The 23,249-nt window shown below is 37.1% G+C and overlaps 1 protein-coding gene across 1 annotated transcript in view; it reads left to right on the plus strand.

The window, feature by feature from the left end:
• Positions 1-3,125: 3,125 nt before the first annotated feature.
• Positions 3,126-23,249, plus strand: part of vkorc1l1 (vitamin K epoxide reductase complex, subunit 1L1) — a 43,576-nt gene continuing 23,452 nt past the window's right edge. The window contains 1 exon segment of the mRNA NM_001020688.1: positions 3,126-3,331. Within this exon segment, the coding sequence (NP_001018524.1) occupies positions 3,141-3,331 (191 nt within the window). The 5' untranslated portion in view covers positions 3,126-3,140.

Here is a 23,249-nt window from a genome sequence, read left to right on the forward strand (position 1 = left end):
AATAACGAGAAATATTACAAATAGTTGTGATAATAATGATTATTATAAACAAAAATTACAAATAATGGGCGACATGGTGGCTCCGTGGTTAGCCTCACAGCAAGAAGGACGCTAGTTCGTGCCTCGGCAGGGTCAGTTGGCGTTTCTGTGTGGAGTTTGCATGTTCTCCCCGTGTTGGCGTAGGTTTCCTCTGGGTGCTCCGGTTTCCCCCACAGTCCAAACACATGCACTATAGGAGAATTGATGAACTAAACTGGTCGTAGTGTGTGGGTGTTTCCCAATGTTGGGTTGCAGCTGGAAAGGCATCCACTGTGTAAAACATGTGCTGGATAAGTTGGTGGTTCATTCCTCTGTGGTGACCCTAGATTAATAAAGGGACTAAGCCGAAAAGAAAATGAATGAATTAATATATAAATTTATGTGCTTTTGTTAATTGCATTATTTTCCTATATAACTTTTTTTTTTTTTTTGGTTAACTTGTTAGTAACTTTAGTATATTTCTTTTATTTCAGTTTAGATTTTGGTCATTTTAGTACTTTAGCTCACTTTTTATTTGTATGTGCTTTTGTCTTATATTGTCTCATATTTGTCTTACTAATAATCTAATCTAATCTTATATATTATTTATTTTGTCTTTATATATTTTATTAATGCTCCATCATTTTTATAGTCATTTGAATGTTTTGACTTATTTTATTAAGTTGCCAAGGCAGCATTTCTAATTTAATTCTTTAATGCATTTATATTTTCTTTTTTAAATAAATTTTATTTATTTATTTATTTCGTAATTTCAGTGCAAGTAATCTGAGTGCTTCATTTAAAAAAAACAAAGGTGCATTGACAGCTAAGTCAAATAAGTTTTCTAATATTTTATTTCAGCATTATTTTGTCTTTCACTCAATTTAGTTTAATTCACTTTTATTTGTATAGCGCTTTTACAACGTAAACTGTGTCAAAGCAGCTTCACATAGAAGATTATAGTGATTTTAAACAGTGTCAGTCTGGTCTTTAGAGTTTAAGGTTAGTTTAGTGTGGTTTAATATTCACTGCTGAGAGTCCAAACACTGAAGAGCAAATCGAGCCATTTAATCCAGTGGCGAATGGATGGACTTAATTGGCCGTAGTGTATGAGTGTGTGTGTGTGAATGAGTGTATATGGGTGTTTCCCAGTGATGGGTTGCAGATGGAAGGGCATCCGCTGCGTAAAACATATGCTGGATAAGTTGGCAGTTCATTCCACTGTGGCAACCCCTGATTAATAAAGGGACTAAGCCAAAAAAATATGAATGAATGAATGAACACGAAGGAAGATAACCTGAAGAATGCTGAAAAAACAGCCATTGACTTCCATAGTGTTTTATTTTTCTGTTATAATGTCAATGGCTGCCTTTTCCTGTATTCTTCAGTATATCTTCCTTCCTGTTCAACAAAAGAAAGAAACCTGTTAACGTTTAGATCCACTTCACTGTGAACAAACAGGTGAGGAAGGTCTCATTTTTGGGTGTACTGTCACTTTAAGGCGCCACAACGTGGCAGTGTAGTTCCACTTCATAAAGCATGGTCACATCATTTCAGTGCAATGCTGCAAGTCATTTAAGCATTAAAAAAGCATATCAAATTCTGTTTAATTCTGTTATTTTATATGAAATACATCATGCAATACAATATACAGCAATACTAATGACAACATATTATTTGTCTAAGACTAAATCTACATTTTGTCTGTGTATAACATGCCAAAGTGCACTCTTTTGCAGCAATTACTACATTTCTAAGACTAAATCTACATTTTTGGGACACTAGCTCTTCAAAAACACTTTGTTTGTTATACCAGCATGCACCCTTTTCCAGCAATATTATTAACAAAAATTATTACTACTAAATTTCTGAGACTAAATCTACATTTTGGACGCTAGCTCATCATCCCTCTCTGTGTAATACACAATTTACAGTGTTGGAGTGTGCAATAATAAGGGTGCAAAAGGCCTGCAGTTTATAATAGTGGCCCCCACTGACACAAGAATGGCGAGACATTTGGAGGACACGCCCCTAACAGTCAAACCACGCCCACTCTGAAACAAAACGGAGACAGCTAGAGGGGATACAGCTGCGGACATTCATCTCAATACAGCATCATTAAAGTGATTCTTTACAGCAATAATTAATGTATTTATGTTACTGTGAGGGTTGGGGTTGGTGTAGACGTTAATAGAATACAACTTAATGGGTAATTTAATAAATAATTGAATAATAAACTGTATGATTACTGTTTTACATTACTGTGAGGGTTGAGTTTAGGGTTGGAAAAAGGGTAGATGTTAATAAAATACAATTATTGAGTAATTTAACAAATAATATGAATAATACTCAGTATAATTACTGTTTTTACATTACTGCGATGGTTAGGGTTGGGATAGACATCAATAAAATACAATTAATGGATAATTTAATAAAAAATATGAACAATACTCTGTATAATTACAGTTTTGCATTCCTGTGATGATTGAGTTTAGGGTTGGGGTTGGGGTAGACGTTAATAAAATACAATTAATTGGTAATTTAATAAATAATATAAATATTACTCAATATAATTACTGTTTTTACATTAGAGTAATGGTTGGAGTTGGGGTAGACGTTAATAAATACAACTTAATGGGTAATTTAATCAATTTTATGAATATTACTCAATATAATTACGGTTTTTACATTAGAGTGATGGTTGGGGATGGAATAAACGTTAAGAAAATACAATTTAATTGGTAATTTATTAAATAATATCAATAAAACTCGGTTTAATTACTGTTTTACATAACTGTGATGGTTGGGTTTATTGTTGGGGTAAAGAGTTAATAAAATACAATTACTGAGTAATTTAATAAGCAATATAAATAATTCTCGTTAACTTACGCCCACAGCTGTATCTCTCTTTAGATGTTATTATTCTAATTTTAATTATTTTAGGACGCAGCTGTATCTCTTCTAGCAACAAACCAAAACAGACCTTAGATCATTAAGGCCGCGCCCACCTTGGGACACGCCCCCGACGCTTTTCCACGTCGCCGCCCAGCCCTTCTCCCGCCGCGCGCCCAACGGTTTCAGGCAGGGGAGGCTGCGCGCGCTCGTGCAAAGGCCGGGAAAAAATGGCGGCGCCCGTCTTGCGAGTGTCCACCCCTCGCTGGGAGCGGATAGTCCGGCTGCTCGTGTGTCTCTCAGGAATTTTGTTATCCCTGTATTCATTCCATGTGGAGAGGGAAAAAACCCGAGACGCCAACTACCGCGCCATGTGCGACCTGAGCAGCTCCATCAGCTGCTCCAAAGTCTTCACGTCCAGGTGAGAAAGCTTGCGGCTACGTGTCAAAACCTGTCGCGTTCCCTTCATAAACAGCGTCTATCCCTGTATGTGGCTGCCAGGGACGTGTTCGAGAGGTCAAACAGACGCTTTATATCTTCTTTGGTATGTTTTGGCTCATCTTGGTTAGTTTGCTGGAGTTTGAGTGCGCTTATGAAGCAGTGAAGATGCTGACTAGATAGGGAGTTCAATAGGTTTTGACACAGAGCCTGAGAGTCGCTCTGGGCCGCTGATTTTTGAATCAAATAAGATGTCTTTCTTTTATTTGTGGTGTTTATCTTGAAATACTCGTGATTTTGCTGCTGACCAAGTGAAAATGTTTACAAAACGGTATTTTTAAAGCTGCTAATGAACGTGGCTTTTGTGTGATGAGCAGAGACTGTGCGGTAGCGGCTAATGCTAACAGTGCTAATGAGTGAATGAGCTCGACATCAGTGCGATAAATGTCGTGTATCAATCACTTTAGGCTGATTTATTGACGTGGGTTTAGTTCGTGATGTGCTGGGCTTGTTTGTTGCCTGTTTTTAGCATCTAAACTAACTGACAGCACATACGAGTACAACAGGCTGTTTCATACTTGTCAGAGGAAATCAGCTTCAGTTTCTTCATGTTTTGGGTTTGAAGTTTGTCAAAGGCTTTTAATGCAGATTCAGCTGTCATCATGAGTTTGGCTGTTGTGTGATGTTTGAGGCTCACATGCTGAATTGAAGAAGTGGATTTCAGAGTTTGATCAGCAAGGGTTCAACTTTGTATTAGTAACCTTTGAAATCAGTGTGATTTATTTATGGGAAGCCAGATTCTGATTTTATTACTGACTGATACACCCTTACACATCATCAAACTATGAATGCTTTAGTTTAGCAGTTATCTTAAGTGCTTACATAGTTATAGAGTTTTAAAAATTTATTTATGACTTATATTTGCTGTGCTAGTTTATAGGAGGTTTATTGTTACATTATACACTTGAATTTAATGCTATTATGACTATTTTACGTTTTTGCATTTTTATGTTCTTGTGTTTATAGTATTTGTTCTTTTTAGTGGTTAATATTTACAGTATTTCTTTATTTTAGTGATAAAATATATATATATATATATATATATATATATATATATATATATATATATATATATATATATATATATATATATATATATATATATAATAACAGTATTTTAAACTGAAAATTAGCTGTGCTAGTTTATGGAGGTTGCAGTGTTGTTATACACTTAATTTTAATGTTATTATGACTTTTATATTTTTGTATTTTAGTTTGCCTTGTGTATATAGTATTTGTTTATTTTAGTGGTAAATATTTGTAGTATTTGTTTATTTAAGTGATAAAATAATATAAGTAAAAGTAAAAAGCTGTGGCGTAACGGATCACAGATCTCATGGTTTGGATCACAGTATCTCAAGTACTGACATGGTTATATATAAACATTTTTATATTGAATATTTGCTGTGCTAGTTTATAGAGGTTGTAGTGTTACTTTATGCACTTGATTTTAATGCTATTATGATTATTTTACATTTTTGTATTTTAAGTTTGTCTTGTGTATATAGTATTTGTTCATTTTTGTGGTAAATATTTGTAGTATTTGTTTATTGTAGGGATAAAATAATAAAAGTAAAAAGTAACGGATCACAAATCTCACAGTTTAGATCACATGGTTATATATAACATTATTTTATACTGAATATTTGCTGTACTAGTTTATTAGCATTGTAGTGTTATACTCTTGATTTTAATGTCATGACTATATTTTTGTATTTTAGTTTGCCTTGTGTATATAGTATTTGTTTATTTTAGGGGTGAATATTTACAGTAGGTAGTGCTCTCACCTCACAGCAAGAAGGTCGCTGGTTCGAGTCTCGGCTCAGCTGGCGTTTCTGTGTGGAGTTTGCATGTTCTCCCTGCATTTGTGTGGGTTTTCTCCGGGTGCTCCGGTTTCCCCCACAGTCCAAAGACATGCGGTACAGGTGAATTGGGTAGGCTTAATTGTCTGTAGTGTATGAATGTGTGTGTGGATGTTTCCCAGAGATGGATTGCGGCTGGAAGGGCATTCGCTGCGTAAAAACTTGCTGGATAAGTTGGCGGTTCATTCCGCTGTGGCGACCCCGGATTAATAAAGGGACTAAGCCAACAAGAAAATGAATGAATGAATTTACAGTATTTCTTTATTTTAGTGATTACATAATATAAGTAAAAGTAAAAAGTAGTAGTGTTACGAATCACAAATCTCACGGTTTGGATAAAATTATCGTAAGTGCTGACATGGTTAACATTATTTTATACTGAATATTTGCTGTGCTAGTTTACAGACGTTGCAGTGTTGTTATACACTTGATTTGAATGTCATTATGACTTATATTTTTGTATTTTAGTTTGCCTAGTGTAAATAGTTTGTTTGTTTCAGTAAGAAATATTTGTAGTATTGTTTATTTTAGTGATAAAATCAATTAAGTCAATGTAAAAAGTAGTGGTGTAACGAATCACAAATCTCACAAAATCTAAACAAAACATTTTCATATTTCTCTTGAGAAAAAAATTATAATTTTTTAAAAGTTTAGTAGCTTATTTATATGATTTTTTATGGCCTGAAATCAGGATATTAAAATTCCCTGTTAAATACTGGCTGCACTGATGTCATTTGCTCATGGGCTGTAAATCCAGAAATGCATGACAGTGCTGCCACTAACCATGACGGATTCTGTGTCAGGTGCCTATAATCGTGATGAGCTCCATAGTAGCCGCTGCAAAAGAGGCCAGTTCCATAGCAGACCTGTTTAACCGTGGTGGCCACTAACGCTCAGCAGTAGCAGGTATAGAGGAAGCTGCCTCTAGCGGTGACGAATAGAGTGGCAGGTATTTGTGGCAGGCGCACTTACCAGTGGCAGGTTTAGAGGCAGCTGCCCCTGCCACGGAGAGATTTTACTCCCTCTCGTTATTTCACTTTTTGTAACTTAATAACTAACTCAGAGTAAAGACTGAATTTCTTTTTTGATTTTTGCATTTTTCAAACAGATTTGAATGCAGCGATTCGAGGATTATCATCTATAAATAAACATCTTATAGATGTAATTATAGCATAAACATCTGCAAATCAGCTTCATATATAACTAATGTTGCGTGGGTGTTGAGATTCTGATCTTTTAATGATTAATCGTGCAGTTACTGAATGCATTAATGCAGGCTAAACAAGCAGTGACAGAAAACACCTTTAATAACCTAAGAAACCCACCACATCCCCAGTAACCCACCACAACTGTTTCAGTCATCATTATATTTTACAGGAATGCTTTCATACATGTGATGTGAATGACGCGAGAGGCGATCTCTCTGCAATCATTACAAATTTATTATTAAACTACCAGTAAAAAAATTTATTCATCCACAGGTCACATGTGTTAAGAACTGTGGGTTGTGATCCTTACAAATTACAGATCCATCGTAATTAGTTACACCCCTAGTAAAAAGTATGCCAAAGATGAGACATCACATCTGTTTCTGTATCCAAAAAACATAAAATTGTGAATATACATATTCTTAAACATATTAAATACTTGCATTAATAACATCATAAAATAAAATCTAAAAATTTTACTTACTCACAGTTATATTTATTTAAGAATGAAATGACATAAACTAGGGTGGTCTCGATACTAGAGTTTGGTACCAATCGATCCTGACATATTGAAAATGTCCATTTCCCATTAACTTAACCAGCACTGATTTGCCATTGTGTTCATATGCTCAACAGAAATGACTGTGATTGGCCCTGAAGGTCATCAGTTTACTTAATTCACTGCTGTTTACTGAATGTCACCACAGATACAGGGACACTGGAGCATTTTAAAACCAAAATTCATCAGCAGACCGCTCGTATGCCAGCTTATAGACAAACCAATTGATCGTTACTTTAAAACGCTCCAGTGTCCCGGTATCTGTGGTTACACTCAGGCCCTGTTTACACTAGTGCATTTTAGTTTTAAAACGGCGTTTTAGATCAAGTCCCATCAACGCTCCCATTTCTGTGCCCATGTTGTTGTTTACAGTAAAGGCTGGTCTGCTGTCTTCCGGTAGCGTTAAAGCCATGTGTTATAGTCATGTGACAGGGGCTTGACGAATAAGGGACGAATACGCAATGACACAAAAGCCCCAATCAGGTAGCGAATCTCAGCAGCCCCGCCTCCGTTTTCAGATGTCTTCGTTTTTCCTCATCCACACTGAGACGGAGCAGCAGCGTTTCAGAATGAAAACAACCTCTCCAGCATTTCCAAAACACTCAGTTTTCCGCGCTCGAAAACTCCGGCGTAGTATGGACGGATGGCGTAACCGTAGCAAAACTTAAGTGTTCAAACTAAAACGCATTAGTGTAAACGAGGCCTCAGTAAACAGCGGTAAATTTTGTGAACTGATGACCTTCACGGCCAATCACAGTCATTTCTGTTGAGCATGTGAACACAATGGCAAATCAGCTCTGTTTAAGAACGTGCTTAACAGTGTTCAAATGTTAGCAGGACGCTTTTTAAGCTTTTCTATTGGTGCCGAATTTTAATATCGTGACAAGCTTAGCTTAAACTGAACCCTACTACTTACTAATATACATAACACAATTAGTGATTAAACAAAATTTAATACAATTATAAATGATTGAAACATCCATGTTGACAAATGTTTACAACCTAGTGGTTTTAAATAGATTGGCAAGGTATACAGAATTAATATAACAATTATTTAGTATGTTTTGGGGCTGAATGGTCATCTATTAAGTAGAAAAACAACACATTTCTGTATTTGATTTTCTTTTTAATTTAGTAAGATAACCTGATGTTAGACAAAGTAAAAGCACTGTAATTACAATATAAATAATATTCTCAACATATACACAAACACCAATAAAAGTACACACTAGTAATTCACCAAACAAGAAAACACATTCATTAGGATGCTTTAAAACTAGTTTTCATCTTTGACCCATAAATGTGTGCATAAATACTTTTTAAAACCTTGATTCAGCAATAACACTTCTTTTTCATGCAACATCTTCAGTTAAAGAGCTTAGGGTTGAAGAAAAAAAGATGATCTGTTTTTCAGGACAGTCATGTGAAATTCACACTAGTTTCCAGAGAATCTGCATTCAAGAAACGCTGATGGAAATCAAATCGCATGCCTGCGGAGAAGATGATCATATCGGTACAGATCAGCTGTCCTATGGGATGATTTTCAGTGCAATTATGCGGTTTTGTTGTTTATTATGAAGACAGACAAACAGTGATGCTTTGGAGTCTTGCTGATCTGGTATTAATAGAGTCTCCGGCTTTATCTGAGAGTCTGTAGATGTGCCCACTCATCATGAGGTAAATTGGACTGTGTCTCATTTTTCCAGTGTAGGGCTGAACGATAAATCACATGTGATTTTTGTGTTTATTTGTCTATAAAGTTGTCTCTAAACAGCTGTGAATCTCCAGCGTGAGTGTTCGTTTAGTACACAGAGCCATAGTTCACTACCAAGTAAGACTGGGTAGTGTGACCTAAGTTTTAGCTCATGATAATGATATCTTTCTAAGTATAGTTTTTGGTAAGGTAGTTATTTCATAAAATGAACAAAATGGCTTTATGTTATAAATACACTTAAATATTTAAGAAAAGAAAAGCACTTATTTGATTATTTTGTATTTTATTTTTCAACCTTATTCATTTATTCATTCATTTTCCTTCGGCTTAGTCCCTTTATTTATCAGAGGTTGCCACAGCAGAGTGAACCGCCAACTTATCCAGCATATGTTATACACAGCGGATACCCTTTCAGCTGCAACCCAGTACTGGGAAACACCCATACATAAACACACACACACACACACACACATACATTCAATTCAATTCAATTCAGCTTTATTTGTATAGCGCTTTTACAATGTAGATTGTGTCAAAGCAGCTTTACATAAATGGTCATAGTAACTGGAACAGTGTGGTTCTGTAACTGGAACAGTGTGGTTCAGGTTTTAGTGTTTAAGTTCAGTTCAGTTCAGTTTAGCTCAGTTCAGTGTGCTTTAATCATTACTGAGAGTTCAAACACTGAAGAGCAAATTCATCTATGCGTAGCTCTACCAATCCTGAACCATGCGAGGCAGTGGCGACAGTGGAGAGGGAAAAAAACTTCACCTGATGGGAGTGAAGAAAAAAAAAACATACGTTTGCACACTTCGGCCAATTTAGTTTAACCAATTTCCCTATAGCACATGTGTTTCAACTGTGGTATTAGAGCTGCACGATTCTGGCTAAAATGAGAATCGCAATTTTTTTTCTTTTCTTTTTTTTCTTTTATCTTTTTTTTTTTGCTTAAAATAAAGATCCCAACTTTCTCACAATTCTGTATATGTAAAATAAAGGTATGGTAAAAACAAACATTTGCCACAACATCAATAATAATATTATGTGTGGGTCTACTGGTTTCAATAAATAATTCTGTTCTACTTATAATAATTCTGATGTTGAATTATTATGTTTGAGATATATGCTCGCAATCTGTCATATTAGACAATTTTATTCACTGGTAAAATCAGACATTTGCCATTATCAGTTATATTCAACAATATATAGGCTGGAGTAGGTATACTGACACTGTAAACATTTATTTTCATTCACAACTGTGGGTTCGCTATGAAAGAAAACACATATCAAATGTTTGTCGTAATCATAACTCTAAAATGCGATATGATCATTTAAATGAAGTGCACAGTTTCGGTTTCATTCTGACTGCTAAGTGCTTGTTCATACTTCGCGCGGCTCCCAAACGATCACTCTGTGCCACAAACTGAATATTATTTACAGCTGTATTACCTGTTACTCGCAACAGCTGTGTACTCTGTGATAACAGCTCACGGTCAGCAGCTCACGTCACGTGTGATTTCCTGGCCGCGAAAACATCATTATGAAGACAAAAATGACATTTGTAGGTGAATTATACCTTATGAATACAATATGTGACTCATTCAACATCATTTGGAGGTGTCAGTGTCACTGAGCAACATGTGTGAAACAATGAAAAGACTCGTGCAGCCGCCTTTTCTTCTCTCCTGAACTTGAAAATATGATTGGCAGAATCGTAGAAATGCTGGATTAAGATCGTCTAGGGGGTGGAATCGAGATTGCGATCTTTTAACGATTAATTGTGCAGCTCTACAAGGTATGAGATCTTACATATGATTAAATATATATATATGCAAATTTATATTGAAAAACCAGAAATAGGTTTAAAAATCATATCACTGTTATTGAAAAAAAATCTATGGCGATATATACTGATATCAAATTATTGTCCAGCCCTAGAACAAACATATATGATACTTGATTGCGCAGAGCAGAATGAACAGGGATCTTGAAATGATGGTGATGTTTTGCAGTATGTTTTAGTTGCATTAATCTGTCAGTCCACTAGGAAAGTGCACATATTGATCAGTGAATCCCGGCTGCGCTGCTGTTTAAAGGTTCGTGAAAGATTTCTGGGAGTTTTCTGCTGTTTGAGGAGCTAAGTGTTGGAATGCTTATCAGGGCTGCATGATACTGGGAAAATATGTGGTATGTGAGCAATTCCAGCATTATGAATGTAACATTTGCAGTGAAAACTCAATATGTAAGTTGACATAGAAAGTATATGTTAACATTATATTGAAACATCTGTTCATATTTTCCAGAACAGCTAACCACAGAGTTATGGGATCAGCAAATGATTAATCTGTAAGCAGTTTTCTATATTTTAAATAAGGGAAATAAAGATGCGTTATGAATTAAGGATGTTGCTTACATGTAAAGGTCAGAAGCAACTTTACAAAAATAAAATAGATAAAACAGAAAGGAAAAAATGGTAAGAAAATGACTGACAATGCAATTTGTAAACATTCTTCACGTGTTGTAGAGATTGAATGTATAAGTCGGGTTATAAACTCGTAAACAAACACCTGCGATTAATCGGTTCATGAGATTGGCCAGATCAGCGAGTCGATCTAGGCATGAAATGTAGGGATGCACCGAAATGAAATTCTTTCCGAAGCCGAATAATAATGAATTGCTTGGCCGAAGGCCGAATACCAAACGCGGGGTTTTGCATTTTTTTTCCATTTAGTTTGCCAATTTTTTCCTCTATTACAATAATTAAATAGTAAAAATGATCTTTTTACTATTTTGTGTTGCTTTTCAGAGAAATGAATCAAATAACAAAAATACAATTTCAAAATATTTATTTAACACTGAATATTTTTTAACATTCCAGCAGATAATATACAAACAAAGCACAATATAACTTAAAATAAATAAATTAGTAAGGCAAGGCAAGGCAAGTTTATTTATATAGCACATTTCATACACAGTGGCAATTCAAAGTGCTTTACATAAACAGGAATAAAAAAGACAAGTTTAGGACATAAAATGCAGACAATAAAAATGATTAAAAACAGATAAAAACAAATTTAAAAGTGTGTTAAAAAAAGTTATAAAAGAATGAAAAAGAAAACGAAAAACATGATAATGCAATCTGTCGGACGCAGCACAGTGCTCATTCAGTAAAGGCACAGCTAAACAGATGTGTTTTCAGTCTTGATTTGAACATGCCTAATGTTGGAGCACATCTGATCATTTCTGGAAGCTGATTCCAGCAGCGGGGGGCGCTGTTAGTGGCTGAAAGCAGATTCACCCTGCTTTGACTGAACTCTTGGAACTTCTAGTTTATATGATCCTAAAGATCTGAGTGATCTGTTAGGTTTGTATTCAGTGAGCATTTCTGTAATTTATTGAGGTCCTAGGCCATTTAGTGATTTGTAGACCAGTAATAATACTTTAAAGTCTATTCTGAATGTAACTGGGAGCCAGTGTAAAGACCTGAGGACAGGTGTGATGTGCTCTGATTTCCTGCTTCTGGTAAGAATTCTGGCTGCAGCGTTCTGGATGAGCTGCAACTGTCTGACTGTCTTTTTGGGAAGGCCAGTGAGGAGTCCATTACAGTAATCCACCCTGCTGCTGATAAAAGCATGAACAAGTTTCTCTAAGTCTTCACTGGAAACAAAGCATCTGATTCTTGCAAAAATATTTTTATTTGCCATCTTTAAGCCCCCCTTCTTGAATAGCCTATGTTAGGCCTATAACTGACTGCTGAAAGAATGTGACTGTATGTCTACAACAACAAATGTGCATTGAATAGTGCAAAAAATGTGGATGATGAATGTGAATGTGGAATCTGTCCTAGACATAAGCCTACTTAGCCTACTTCTTCAGGAAAAGTGGGAGGTTCTTCTTTATGAAAAGTAGCTTCTCTGCTGTCTCGCATGAAAGTCGGTTCCTCTTCTCATCGATGACATGAGATGCAGCACTAAACAGTCTCTCGCCGTGGGCTGTCGGTGCGCGGCTCATCTGTAGTATGAGCCCGTTTACTCTCTGTGCTGTTTTCATCTCCTGCGCTGTGCATCACCTGACCGTCTCCAACACCTAGCGGCTTTCCCAAGTCCAACTTTTTCCCCATATCCAAGTAATGATCTTTATATCGTGGATCAAGCACAGTCGCGATGAAGTACAGGCGTTCTGAGTCCGCCTGACTAAATCGTTCGCTGACAGCTTCTAAGAGGGCACTTTTAGCTGTTTTCACTCCGTGGTCTGTTTCAGCCTCTTTGTTTAAAAGACGCTTTAGTGCAGCAAGTAAATGTATGACGTCTGCCACAGATGAGCTTATCTCTTTTGTTATCTGCTCAAAGGGGGCGAGAAGAGAGAGAACGTTCCTCTGGACAATTCAGCAGAACAGTGTCTGCAAACGGCCGTTTTTGCCTCTTTCTCTGACGCTTTAAAGTGCTTCCACACTGCTGACATGTTTGCTGCATAAAGCGCGCAGCTCTCAATCTACGTGGGTTATTATTTGATCATGTCATTAAAAATGTCATTGTTCGGCAAAATTTATTCGGCCTTTTTACTGATTTTATTTAACCGAATAATTTCTGTTGCCGAATATTCGGTGCATCCCTAATGAAATGTGATTACCAGCCGATCCCGATCCTCAGCCGATCGATCGGGGCATCCCTAATTATTGCTATTATTAAGTCAAAAGTGAATCTAGTATTCAATAGTTGTTTCCCCAGTGCTAACTTCATTGCAAGAGTTGCCGGCTTATTTTTTAGTTTAATGTAATTACTGTACATTTTTAAAGCTTTGCATGGTCAAAGTGGCACTGGTGTAACTCAGGAATCACCAAACTTGCTGTTGGAGATCCAGTGTCCTGCAGATTTTAGCTCCAGCCCTAATCAGGCACACCTGAACAAGCTAATTAATGTCTTACTTGGTATGCTTGAAACACTCAGGCAGGTGTGTTGAGGCAAGTTGGAGCTAAACCCTGCAGGGACACCGGCCCTCCAGGACCGAGATTGGTGACCCCTGCTGTAACTCATCTTATCAGTGGTTCGAGTTTTCAATCATACTACAGATCATATCAGATTCGTGTCAGACGTTCACATGCATCTCATCTGGAGCCGTTTCTAAACAGTGAACTTTTGTTTTTTTAATAATCAGAAGTGAAGCACGGCAAACTTGACTTACAGCCTCCAAACAGGAGAGATCAGAGAATGCAGAAATTGATTTGACTTGATTGTTATAGTGTGCAATAGTTTAAAAGTCAAAATTCTGAATTATGAATGTCTTAATCAATTGCATTTGTGGAAGCCACAGAAATGTTAACATGGTTTCAAAAGCCAAATTCTGAGCAAAGGAATAAACTACCCATAATTCTGCTGAGAGATTGAGTGAAGCACTGTTAAAGTGGAAGTAAATCACTGTAAAAGAGCTTTTTAGCATTCAATTCCATAAAGCTTTGCAGGTCATTTTTTTCCTGACTTGTTTGCCATTCTGTATATTGTGTTTTTAAGTATTTGTTTGTATTTATATTATTATTGCATCTGTTTGTTTTTTTTTATATTGTTATTGCATCTGCTTGTAGCTTGCATTTGTTTACAGGGTTAACCAAAACCATAAAATCTAAGAATTTCTGTTTCATGAAACACAGAATACAATTTATTTTTAATTTTATTTTAACATAAATTTAATCTCAATCCTTTTTATTTAATAATATAAACTACTACTTAAACAAAAAAACATATAACACTAATGTTACGAGTAGTGTAGTGTCAATTGTTACGAATTAAATTAAAAATCCTTAATCAAAAAGAGATTTAACCAAAACGTAACAAAATAACAAAATATAATCCCTGGTGCCCCCGCGCTCTCTCTCCCCAAAATATATACCAAAAGTATATATAGTAGGGCTGGGCAAAAAATCATATCCCGGTATTTTTAGGAGGAATGATGGTATACGGTATATATTCGGTATTTTCCCATAAATGGATACTTGAGAGTTAAAGACTTTATTAAAACTTTATTAACCAGTTTTTGAGCAAAGTATAATTCAAACACAGGGGTTTTCTTCCCTGTGAAGCACTGTTAAAGTAGAAGTAATTCACTGTAAAAGAGCTTTTGCAGGTCAAAGGTAATTTTTTTCCTGACTTGTTTGCCATTCTGTATATTGTGTATTTAAGTATTTGTTTGTATTTATATTATTATTGCATTTGTTTGTTTTTGTTAGCTTGTAGCTTGCATTTGTTTACAGGGTTAACCAAAACCATTAAATCTAAGAATTTCTGTTACATGAAACACAGAATACATCTTATTTTTAATTTTATTTTAACATAAATATAATCTTATTCCTTTTCATTTAGTAATGTAAACTACAACTTAAACAAAAAAATATAAAAACACACTATATACACTATATATATATATATATAAAAAAACAGAATAACTGAAACTGTTATTGAAAAATGAAAAAAACAAATATATACAAGCAAATAAAAAATATTAGTATTATTGTCATGCTTTAATACTTAATTTAAGTACAAACAGGGCTCAAAATTGTGATCGTTTTGGTTGCACATGAGCCCGAAGTTTGATCTATGCGACCTCAAAATATATTTTGGAGCATTTGTGCGGGTGCATAAAATTGTTGCAGACCAGTTATCACTGAAAAATGATCACGTAGAGTGCATCTTTGCACCAAAAAAAAAACAAACAAACGCTGCGCTCAGGAATAGTTTAAAACAGTTGACATGTCAACTTGCTACAGAAAGCAAACCCTGCAATGCTTGCCCCGCCTTCAAGCTCTTCTTATTGGCCCACTGCTCTAGAACAGAATGCGAATGGATTGGTTAATATCAGCTGTCGATCACTCGGATGACAGGGAGCTAAAATGTAACGCCCTATTCACACGGGGCTTCAGCGTCAACGCTTGACTGAAGGCGTGTCTGAAGTTGGAGCTGAAACGATCGTCATAGAAGCGTCAGCCAATGAAATTCAGCCAGCAATAGGCCACTGTCTGAGCTGGTGTATTTGCATACAGCGATCTGATTGGCTGACGCTTCCATCGGCGCTTGAAAAGTTGAGCTAGTCCCAACTTCTGCAGCGAGGAACGCTTCTGAAGCGGCGCCGACGGATCCACAATGCAGTTCGGCAACGCCTGACGTCACCCATTCAAAGTGAATGGGAAGCGTTGCCGCTGACGCCCCGTGTGGATACGAGAGAATGAACAACACTGGCAGATTTTGTTTTAGAAAAGTTACAAATAATGGCACATCTTATTAGTGTTCTTGTGTTGAATGTCAATCCAGCATTTACACTTTTCCAAGAGTGGATAAAAGACTTCCAGTGTTTAAAGTCCGCTGTGAAAATGACTAATGCCATTCACTGTAAAACAGGTGGGTCTGATTTTTCAGGTAACAGCATTTGCCACATCTACAAATTTTTTAATCCTTTGTTCAATTGTCACAATGCTGTTAGTTGTGCGAATAGCAGCACCTTCACCATCACAAAAGGGCATGCATTCACTAAGATGAAACTAATATTGCAGTTCATGAAAAGAGCGTTACTGCTATTAAGATGAAGTACGCAAAAAATAAGTTATATGTCAATATCATCTGTGCAACATTAAAGGGTCAGGAAACACCAGAACACATGTTTTGAGCTGTTGACAGTGGTATATGTGTCCCACACTGCTAAAAACACTATTAGGACACCTATATTTAACTAAAAAGTGTAAATTGGTTGTTTTTGCGTTATTTCAAGCAAATTCGTTCTTCCGGTTTGAAACTAATTTTTGAAGCTGCATCACGGTCATGACATAATATCGTGTATTCCAGCGTGCAGACTGGACGTCTGTGCCAGAGTGTGTCTTATTACGTCTTACAGTGTGATGCATTAATGCATGAGTAAGGCTTGGTTCAAACCAATCAGCGTTCTCTATTGTGCAACTTCATTAATATTCATTACTGGCACAGTGTTTAGACGGCAGAGACGCCACGTTGTGTTGGCAAAACAAGCGTGAAGTGTTGCTTTTATAGTTTGCTGCAGTGAAGTTTCGTTTTCATTTTCTCTCTGTGAGAGCTCAGCTGGAGTCACGTGTGGATTAACAGTGTACGCGACGCTCGACAACAATAACTTACGTGTCTAAGGAGGATTATTGTTTACCTGAGAGCTGTTCTCATCTGCAAACGCTGAAATCCGGATTCGCTTGTAACGTTAGTCTCCTCTTAATAAAGACGCGGCTCTAGTTGCTGGTGATTGTCCTGTCTCTACAGATTTGGTAAGTGAGTGACCAGTGCTCTTTGTTTATTCAGTTTGTTCGTATTGAATTAAGTTAACTATTGCACAGAGTGCAAACATAGCACCGCATTTTGTGACCGGAATAACACACACGGCTTTCTGACACTACCTGCCGTGTGCAAGTTTCCGGGAAATGCAGATTTTTTTTTTCTCTCATTCGCCGTGCGGTATCAAACACTGCATGAAAAATACACGCTTACAGCAGATCCTCGAATCAAATATCGCGTTTGTCGCGAGGGGCATGAATGAATTCCCTGAATGAAAGAGCCAAACTGCAGTTAAAGTCCACCATTTAATAATTTGGCAAATAATTCGACTACAGATGTCCATGTAGGTTAAACACCATCACTTTCTCATGTGTGTGTGTATTTTGACTGAAACTCGCGCGTGCCCAAATAGACACTCCCACACCATCCCACTTTAGTTCCTCCGACACTCCCCCCTAAACAGAGCTGGACACGCCCACTTTTCTGATTTTTTCCAAAGTAGAGGTGTGAAAACACCCTGCTGAAACGAGGGGGTTTCATGGCCCTTTAAACACCAGCTGAGAGAACAGCACAGTTATTATCATTAACTCCGTATCGTTCATCTCATTCAATCGTGTAGGGCCGGTGGGCGCATCTAGATTTTTTGTTTTATTTGTTAGTTCTGATGAGTGTTGATTTCAAATGCAATACATCTGTTAATATAAAGCTTGTAGTAACGATGCACATAATTAATTGGTGCGACAAAATTTTGTCTGGTGCGCCGACATTTTTGAAGTTAAGAGCAACGGTGCTACCACGCAAATACAGGGCTCGAAATTGTGACCATTTTGGTCGCATATGTGCCCGAAATTTAAGCTATGCGACCTCATAATATAAATTGCGACTGCATATATTAGTTGTAGTGCGACCTGTTTTGTTTATTTTCTAAAAACGTGGTAAATTCGCTCTTCCCTGCCGCTATATTGGTTCATATTAGCTGTCAATCACTCAAGACTTTCCGCTTTCAGATGACAGGGAGGGAGCTTTTGTGACCGCGGGGAATGCAAACGGCTGAAGAGTGAAAAGCACTCTGACTCTTGATGCGTTGCATGCACTGCGTGTTCAGCCAACACAATCTCACGGCAATTCGTAACTTTTTCATGTTTCCTTGTGAGATCAGGCTGCAACAGCGCAAATGTCCGCTAAAACACCATCGCCAAAGAAGCTCGCCTTTACTGAGTTTAAACTGATGCGGGTTATAACAAAGAGCAGTATTGCGCCGGTGGTCATCGGGAGAATCCTGCTCTGCCCCTCTCATATTGGTCCGGCTGACTCGCATGCTTTTCCACAAACCCAGAAAAATGTAATTCAGCGCGTAACGAGGCTGAGCATTAAAACGACACGAACCGAAACCAAAACTTTTATAAGTGAGACTTTTCTTCCTTTCTTTTGTCCGTGCTTTCTTGAGGTGTATATTATTTTTCTATTTAATTGCTGATGACTGCTTTGCAGCTTTCAGCATTGGATTGAATGATTTGTTGTATTATTTCGTTTGTTTTGTAGCAGAAATATTATTTATTAAATTGACTTGCATATAAAAACAATAGTACAAAATAAATATTTCTTACTACAATGCTTCATTTGTGTTTGATGCAAACCATCAATTTATTTTTCTTAAAGTAACAGTAGGACTTTATACAGCAGATAACTTAAATTAAAGCACATTCAATGCAGCATGATGATGACAAATATAATTCATTATTAGTATTATTGTCATCATCATCATTATCATTAATATTTTATAAATATTCAACATTCAGTTTGGAATTATCGCACAAATATTAAGTCATCACAGCATTAGTTACATAGTTGTTTCTGGGTTTTGTTAGTCCCAATTGATGTTGTTTTCAAATACAGTAATATACAACTTGTCAAATATATCATTTATTGTTGGTTGGTGCTCCTAAATATTTCAGGTTGGGAGCACCGGTGCTACCAAGTACAAAAGTTAATTTCGAGCCCTGAAATAGGTTAATTTTGAGCCCTCACAAAAGTTTAAACTTTTTCTAGATATTTAAAAAATGATTTTCTTCCTTTTCCACATTTTATTGATGTAATTCTTCGAGCCGCCTGGTTTATTTGGTTACATGCTTAGATCTAGTTGTTGTAAGTAAACATCATGTACTTTATATACTTGTGGAAAATGAACAGAGCAATCTTGTTTAACTGCAAAGGTATTTTCCCACAGTGCTTTAATCGTTTGTTTGTTTTTTTTCAGTTTTTTTTATTGTTTGCATGTTTTGTGAGACTCTTTGTGAATGAGTATTCATCTCGTGAGGTGTGTCTCATAAAAGTGAAGAATTTATTTTGCCTGTCTGGAATGAAGCCGTTTTTGTGCTCGCTCATATTTTCGTTGTGTTGGAAACAATAGCAAATTCTCTTCAGGCGGCAGCTTTCTTTCCAGTGCCTTAGTGTCAGTCTGGCCTTCAAACGTCTTTCAAACAATTGCTCCCAACGTGTTTTCTCAAATTCATGTTACAGTGCTATGATAGTATGTCTGCAGATTTCCACAGATTGCTATCATTCAGTTTATTTATTTACGTGTATTTAAATGTATTTTCACATTTTCTATTTGTATTTCAGTTGCGTTGTTGAATAACATGGAAATGTTTTAGATGAATTGTGTGCATTACAACTTGTAGTTATTGTTTTATATTTATGCGAGACCTTCTGTAGCTTTGTTTGTCAAACAAGTGTTTCTACACTTAAAAGAAAGATTACTGCTGCTTGATCAAACTACCTGTTTGAAATGAGCTGAAACGACCCAATTCTTGTCATTTCTTTGGCCAGTTTGTGTTTTATGTTTAGTCCACCTACATTTGTAAACCATTAAGACAACTTGAGTGTTTTGAGTTGGTACAACATGAAGGAATTGTGTTGGTCCAACCACTTGTTAGGGGATTTGTAGTTGCCAGCATGCTTTGTGTGGGATTGAATTAAGAGAGGTAATATTGACAATAAAAGTAATCTTAAGGCTCGTACACACCAGGACGCTTTTCGTTTGCGTTTAACGTCAGAGTTTTACGACTATTCAACCGTATTCAAACCCAAGTGATTTTCACTGGCGTCAAGCTGAAGAGTATGCAAAATTACTCCTTGACGCTAGATAGCGCTACACAACTTTAAGCTTCTGACACCCGCTTGTAACACAGAAGAAAGGATGAGAGGAAGTTCACACGCTTGTTGTTAAAGTTACTGGTGACTCGGAACAAGCATAGAGGATTCAAGCAGCAGCTCCACCTTTAGCGATGAAGAAATGATTAAGCCTGGTTTATACTTCTGCGTCAAGTAACCGGCGTAACCCACGGCGCATGCAACCCTCGTAGCTGTCTATTTATACTTCTGCGCGCTGTCTCTGTTGGTCTGCATTAACACTTCCGAAACGCTAGTTGACAGTGAGGTGTTAATGCTCCTCTGTGTCGAGTTTCTTCGCTGGTGTTTTGCTTTTCCTGAACACTTCCTGAATGTACAAGTGGCTCAAACTCGCTCATTTTGAGATCCACACTTGTAAATAATCGCTGCTTCAGGCTTGCGCCATTCCCGCGGCTCTCGGCCCCGCCAAGACTCGTCAGCGCTACCAAGCCGACCAATCACACAGCTTGCGCTATGTGTCGTTGCGACGTATAGTTAGATTTTTTGATAGGTGCACGTCAGCGACGGCCACGTTGTAGGGCTATACGTCAACGTCGTAGCATACGCGTGCATTTGACACAGAAGTATAAATTAGCCTTTAGTGTCCACAGAGCAATAAGCAGCTAAACGTTCATATCGCCTCTGGGCATCTTTTTCAATGTGGAGAGTTTTGCGCCTCAAAGTGCTGTTTACTGTAACTTCAGCAGCTCCATGCACGTGAACAAAAGTGTCGATCTGATTGGTGGAGAAGGTTTTGATGCGGCGCGTCAAAACAAAACAAAAACAAGCATGAGGCTTTTTTTTAAATGACGCTTTTGCGCGTTGGTGTGCACGACCACATTGACGGCATTTGTTTAGTCACGAGGTGTTAAACGTCAAAGGAAAACGCGAGCAAAAAACGTCTCTGTGTGCACGGGCCTTTAGGTGTTTAAAGTTAATAGAAAGGCTTGTTAGAGTTTATTCTCTTTCGCGGGACTCGACACTTGTAAACACTTGCTCCATCCGGCTCTTAGCCCCACCCACACTCGTCAGCGATTCCAAACCGACCAATCACAGAGCTTGCGTTATGCATTGTTGCAACAAGTAGTTAAATTGATTTGAGAGGTGCGCATCAGCAATGGCGAAGGCTGCGCCGGACCATACAAGGGCCCAATCCCTAATCTATTTTTGTACCCCCACCCCTTGCCCCTTGAAACAGAGTGTGAATGGGAAGGGCTATAAATTGTACCCCTGAGAAATGGGACAGCACTACAGCACCTGCACACATCATCATATGTCATCACGATCTCTTGCTTCATATGAGATCAGACGATGGCGACTGCTGTAGTCATTCCAGTTGCTTTATTATTTAATATTATCTTCAGGAAATCACTGAAGGCGTATATTATGCTATCATAATGATCTAATGTGGCAATAAGATCATAACTATAGTGCGTATTTGAACAGTGGCCATATTCATCAATGTAAACACACCAAAAACAACATTAACATTATAGCAGATGCTGTAAACAGCTCATTCCCAGCCACTAGACATTTTTGACAGGGTATTCCAGTGTCATTGAGTGTCAGAATGTTGTAGGACTGCTGTACAGGAGTTGTTATTATTATGGATTATAGATCGCCAAATTTAGCGGTTTTTATTTCAGCGTTTTTTAAAGCATGACCATAAAACACGAGCGGCTTTATGAATGTATTAAAACGTGCTTGTTTGATGTAAAAATAATAATAATGACAAAATAAAAACAAAACGAGGGGTAGGGGTAGTGGTAAGGGGAATGGCTAAAGCGGTAGAATTGGGATTGGGCCTTGCTGCTTGATGCAGAAATATAAATCAGCCTATACTAACGTTGGAACAAACAGACATGGACATCAATAGGAACAGTAAATACTAAAAGTCAATACTATAGGCTGTTTTTTTTTTTTTTTTACAACATTCTTCAGTAGATTTTCCTTTGTGTTCAACAGAAGGAAGAAACTCAAACAGGTTTGAACAAGTAGAAGATGAGGACAGGATTACATTTACATATTTGTGTGAACCGTCCCTTTAATGACACTTAAAACATGTATACAGTTGATGTCTGAGTTATTAGCCTCACTGTTTATTTTTTCCACAATTTCTGTTTAACGGAGAGACGATTGTCAACACATTTCTAATCATAATAGTTTTAATAACTCATTTTTAATAATCCAATGATTTCTTTTATCTCTGCCATGATGACAGCACATGATATTTGACTTCTTTTCTTGATATTTGTTTAGAGCGGGGAGTTCCGACCTGCTTTAGGTTTGTTTGGTTGTTATTTATTATGTTTTTGGGCTCCCCATCTCTTTAGAATTGTTTTGCTGGTTTTGTTAATAAATAATTTAGTTGGAGCACTTTGGCCCTGTTTATGTTACATTGTCTTAGGATCACGAGTCGTGTTTAAATTAGGGTACAACACAATGCTATACAAGATTCCAGTATCCAGTTTAAAGTGACTTTATAGGCTTAACTAGGTGAATTAGGCGAGGTATGCCGAGCACACTGCACATATATGCATACTGCATGCCTTTCTGTGCTAGCGTTCTGTCGCTGCTGTTTATGCAGGATGGATCGGCGACAGAGTTTTACACTGCATGACTTTAAAATAGGAAGAATCGCAGACAACATTGTCTTGGTCCACAATCTACAACTGTTAGACATGGAAGCAATGCAAGGTCACGTAGTATATCCTGTGTTATTAACTACATAATGAGAAAGAAGCCTTTAGTGGGCTACAAAATGGACTTATTTTACTCACCTGGCTTTTGAAGGGAATTAGCAAATTTTTTCAAACTTTTTTCTTTTTCGAGCTGGTTGTGGTATTGCTCAGATGACACGTCAAACAGACCCTGGTGCTCCTGGAAAATTTACACTAGTTTTTCCTCCATATCTTGGGTCCAAATAGACTTAAAAGAAGCCCTTTAAGTCCTTCCACAACCTCCTGTTGGCCTGTTGGTAGCCACACTAGTGGATGCTGATATCTGATTGGCTGTAGGTGATCGCCAATGTTATTTTCAATCAGAGACACATTT

Source organism: Danio rerio, chromosome 5 (genome assembly GCF_052040795.2).
Source record: "Danio rerio strain M-AB ecotype USA chromosome 5, GRCz13ab, whole genome shotgun sequence".
NCBI lineage: Eukaryota > Metazoa > Chordata > Actinopteri > Cypriniformes > Danionidae > Danio > Danio rerio.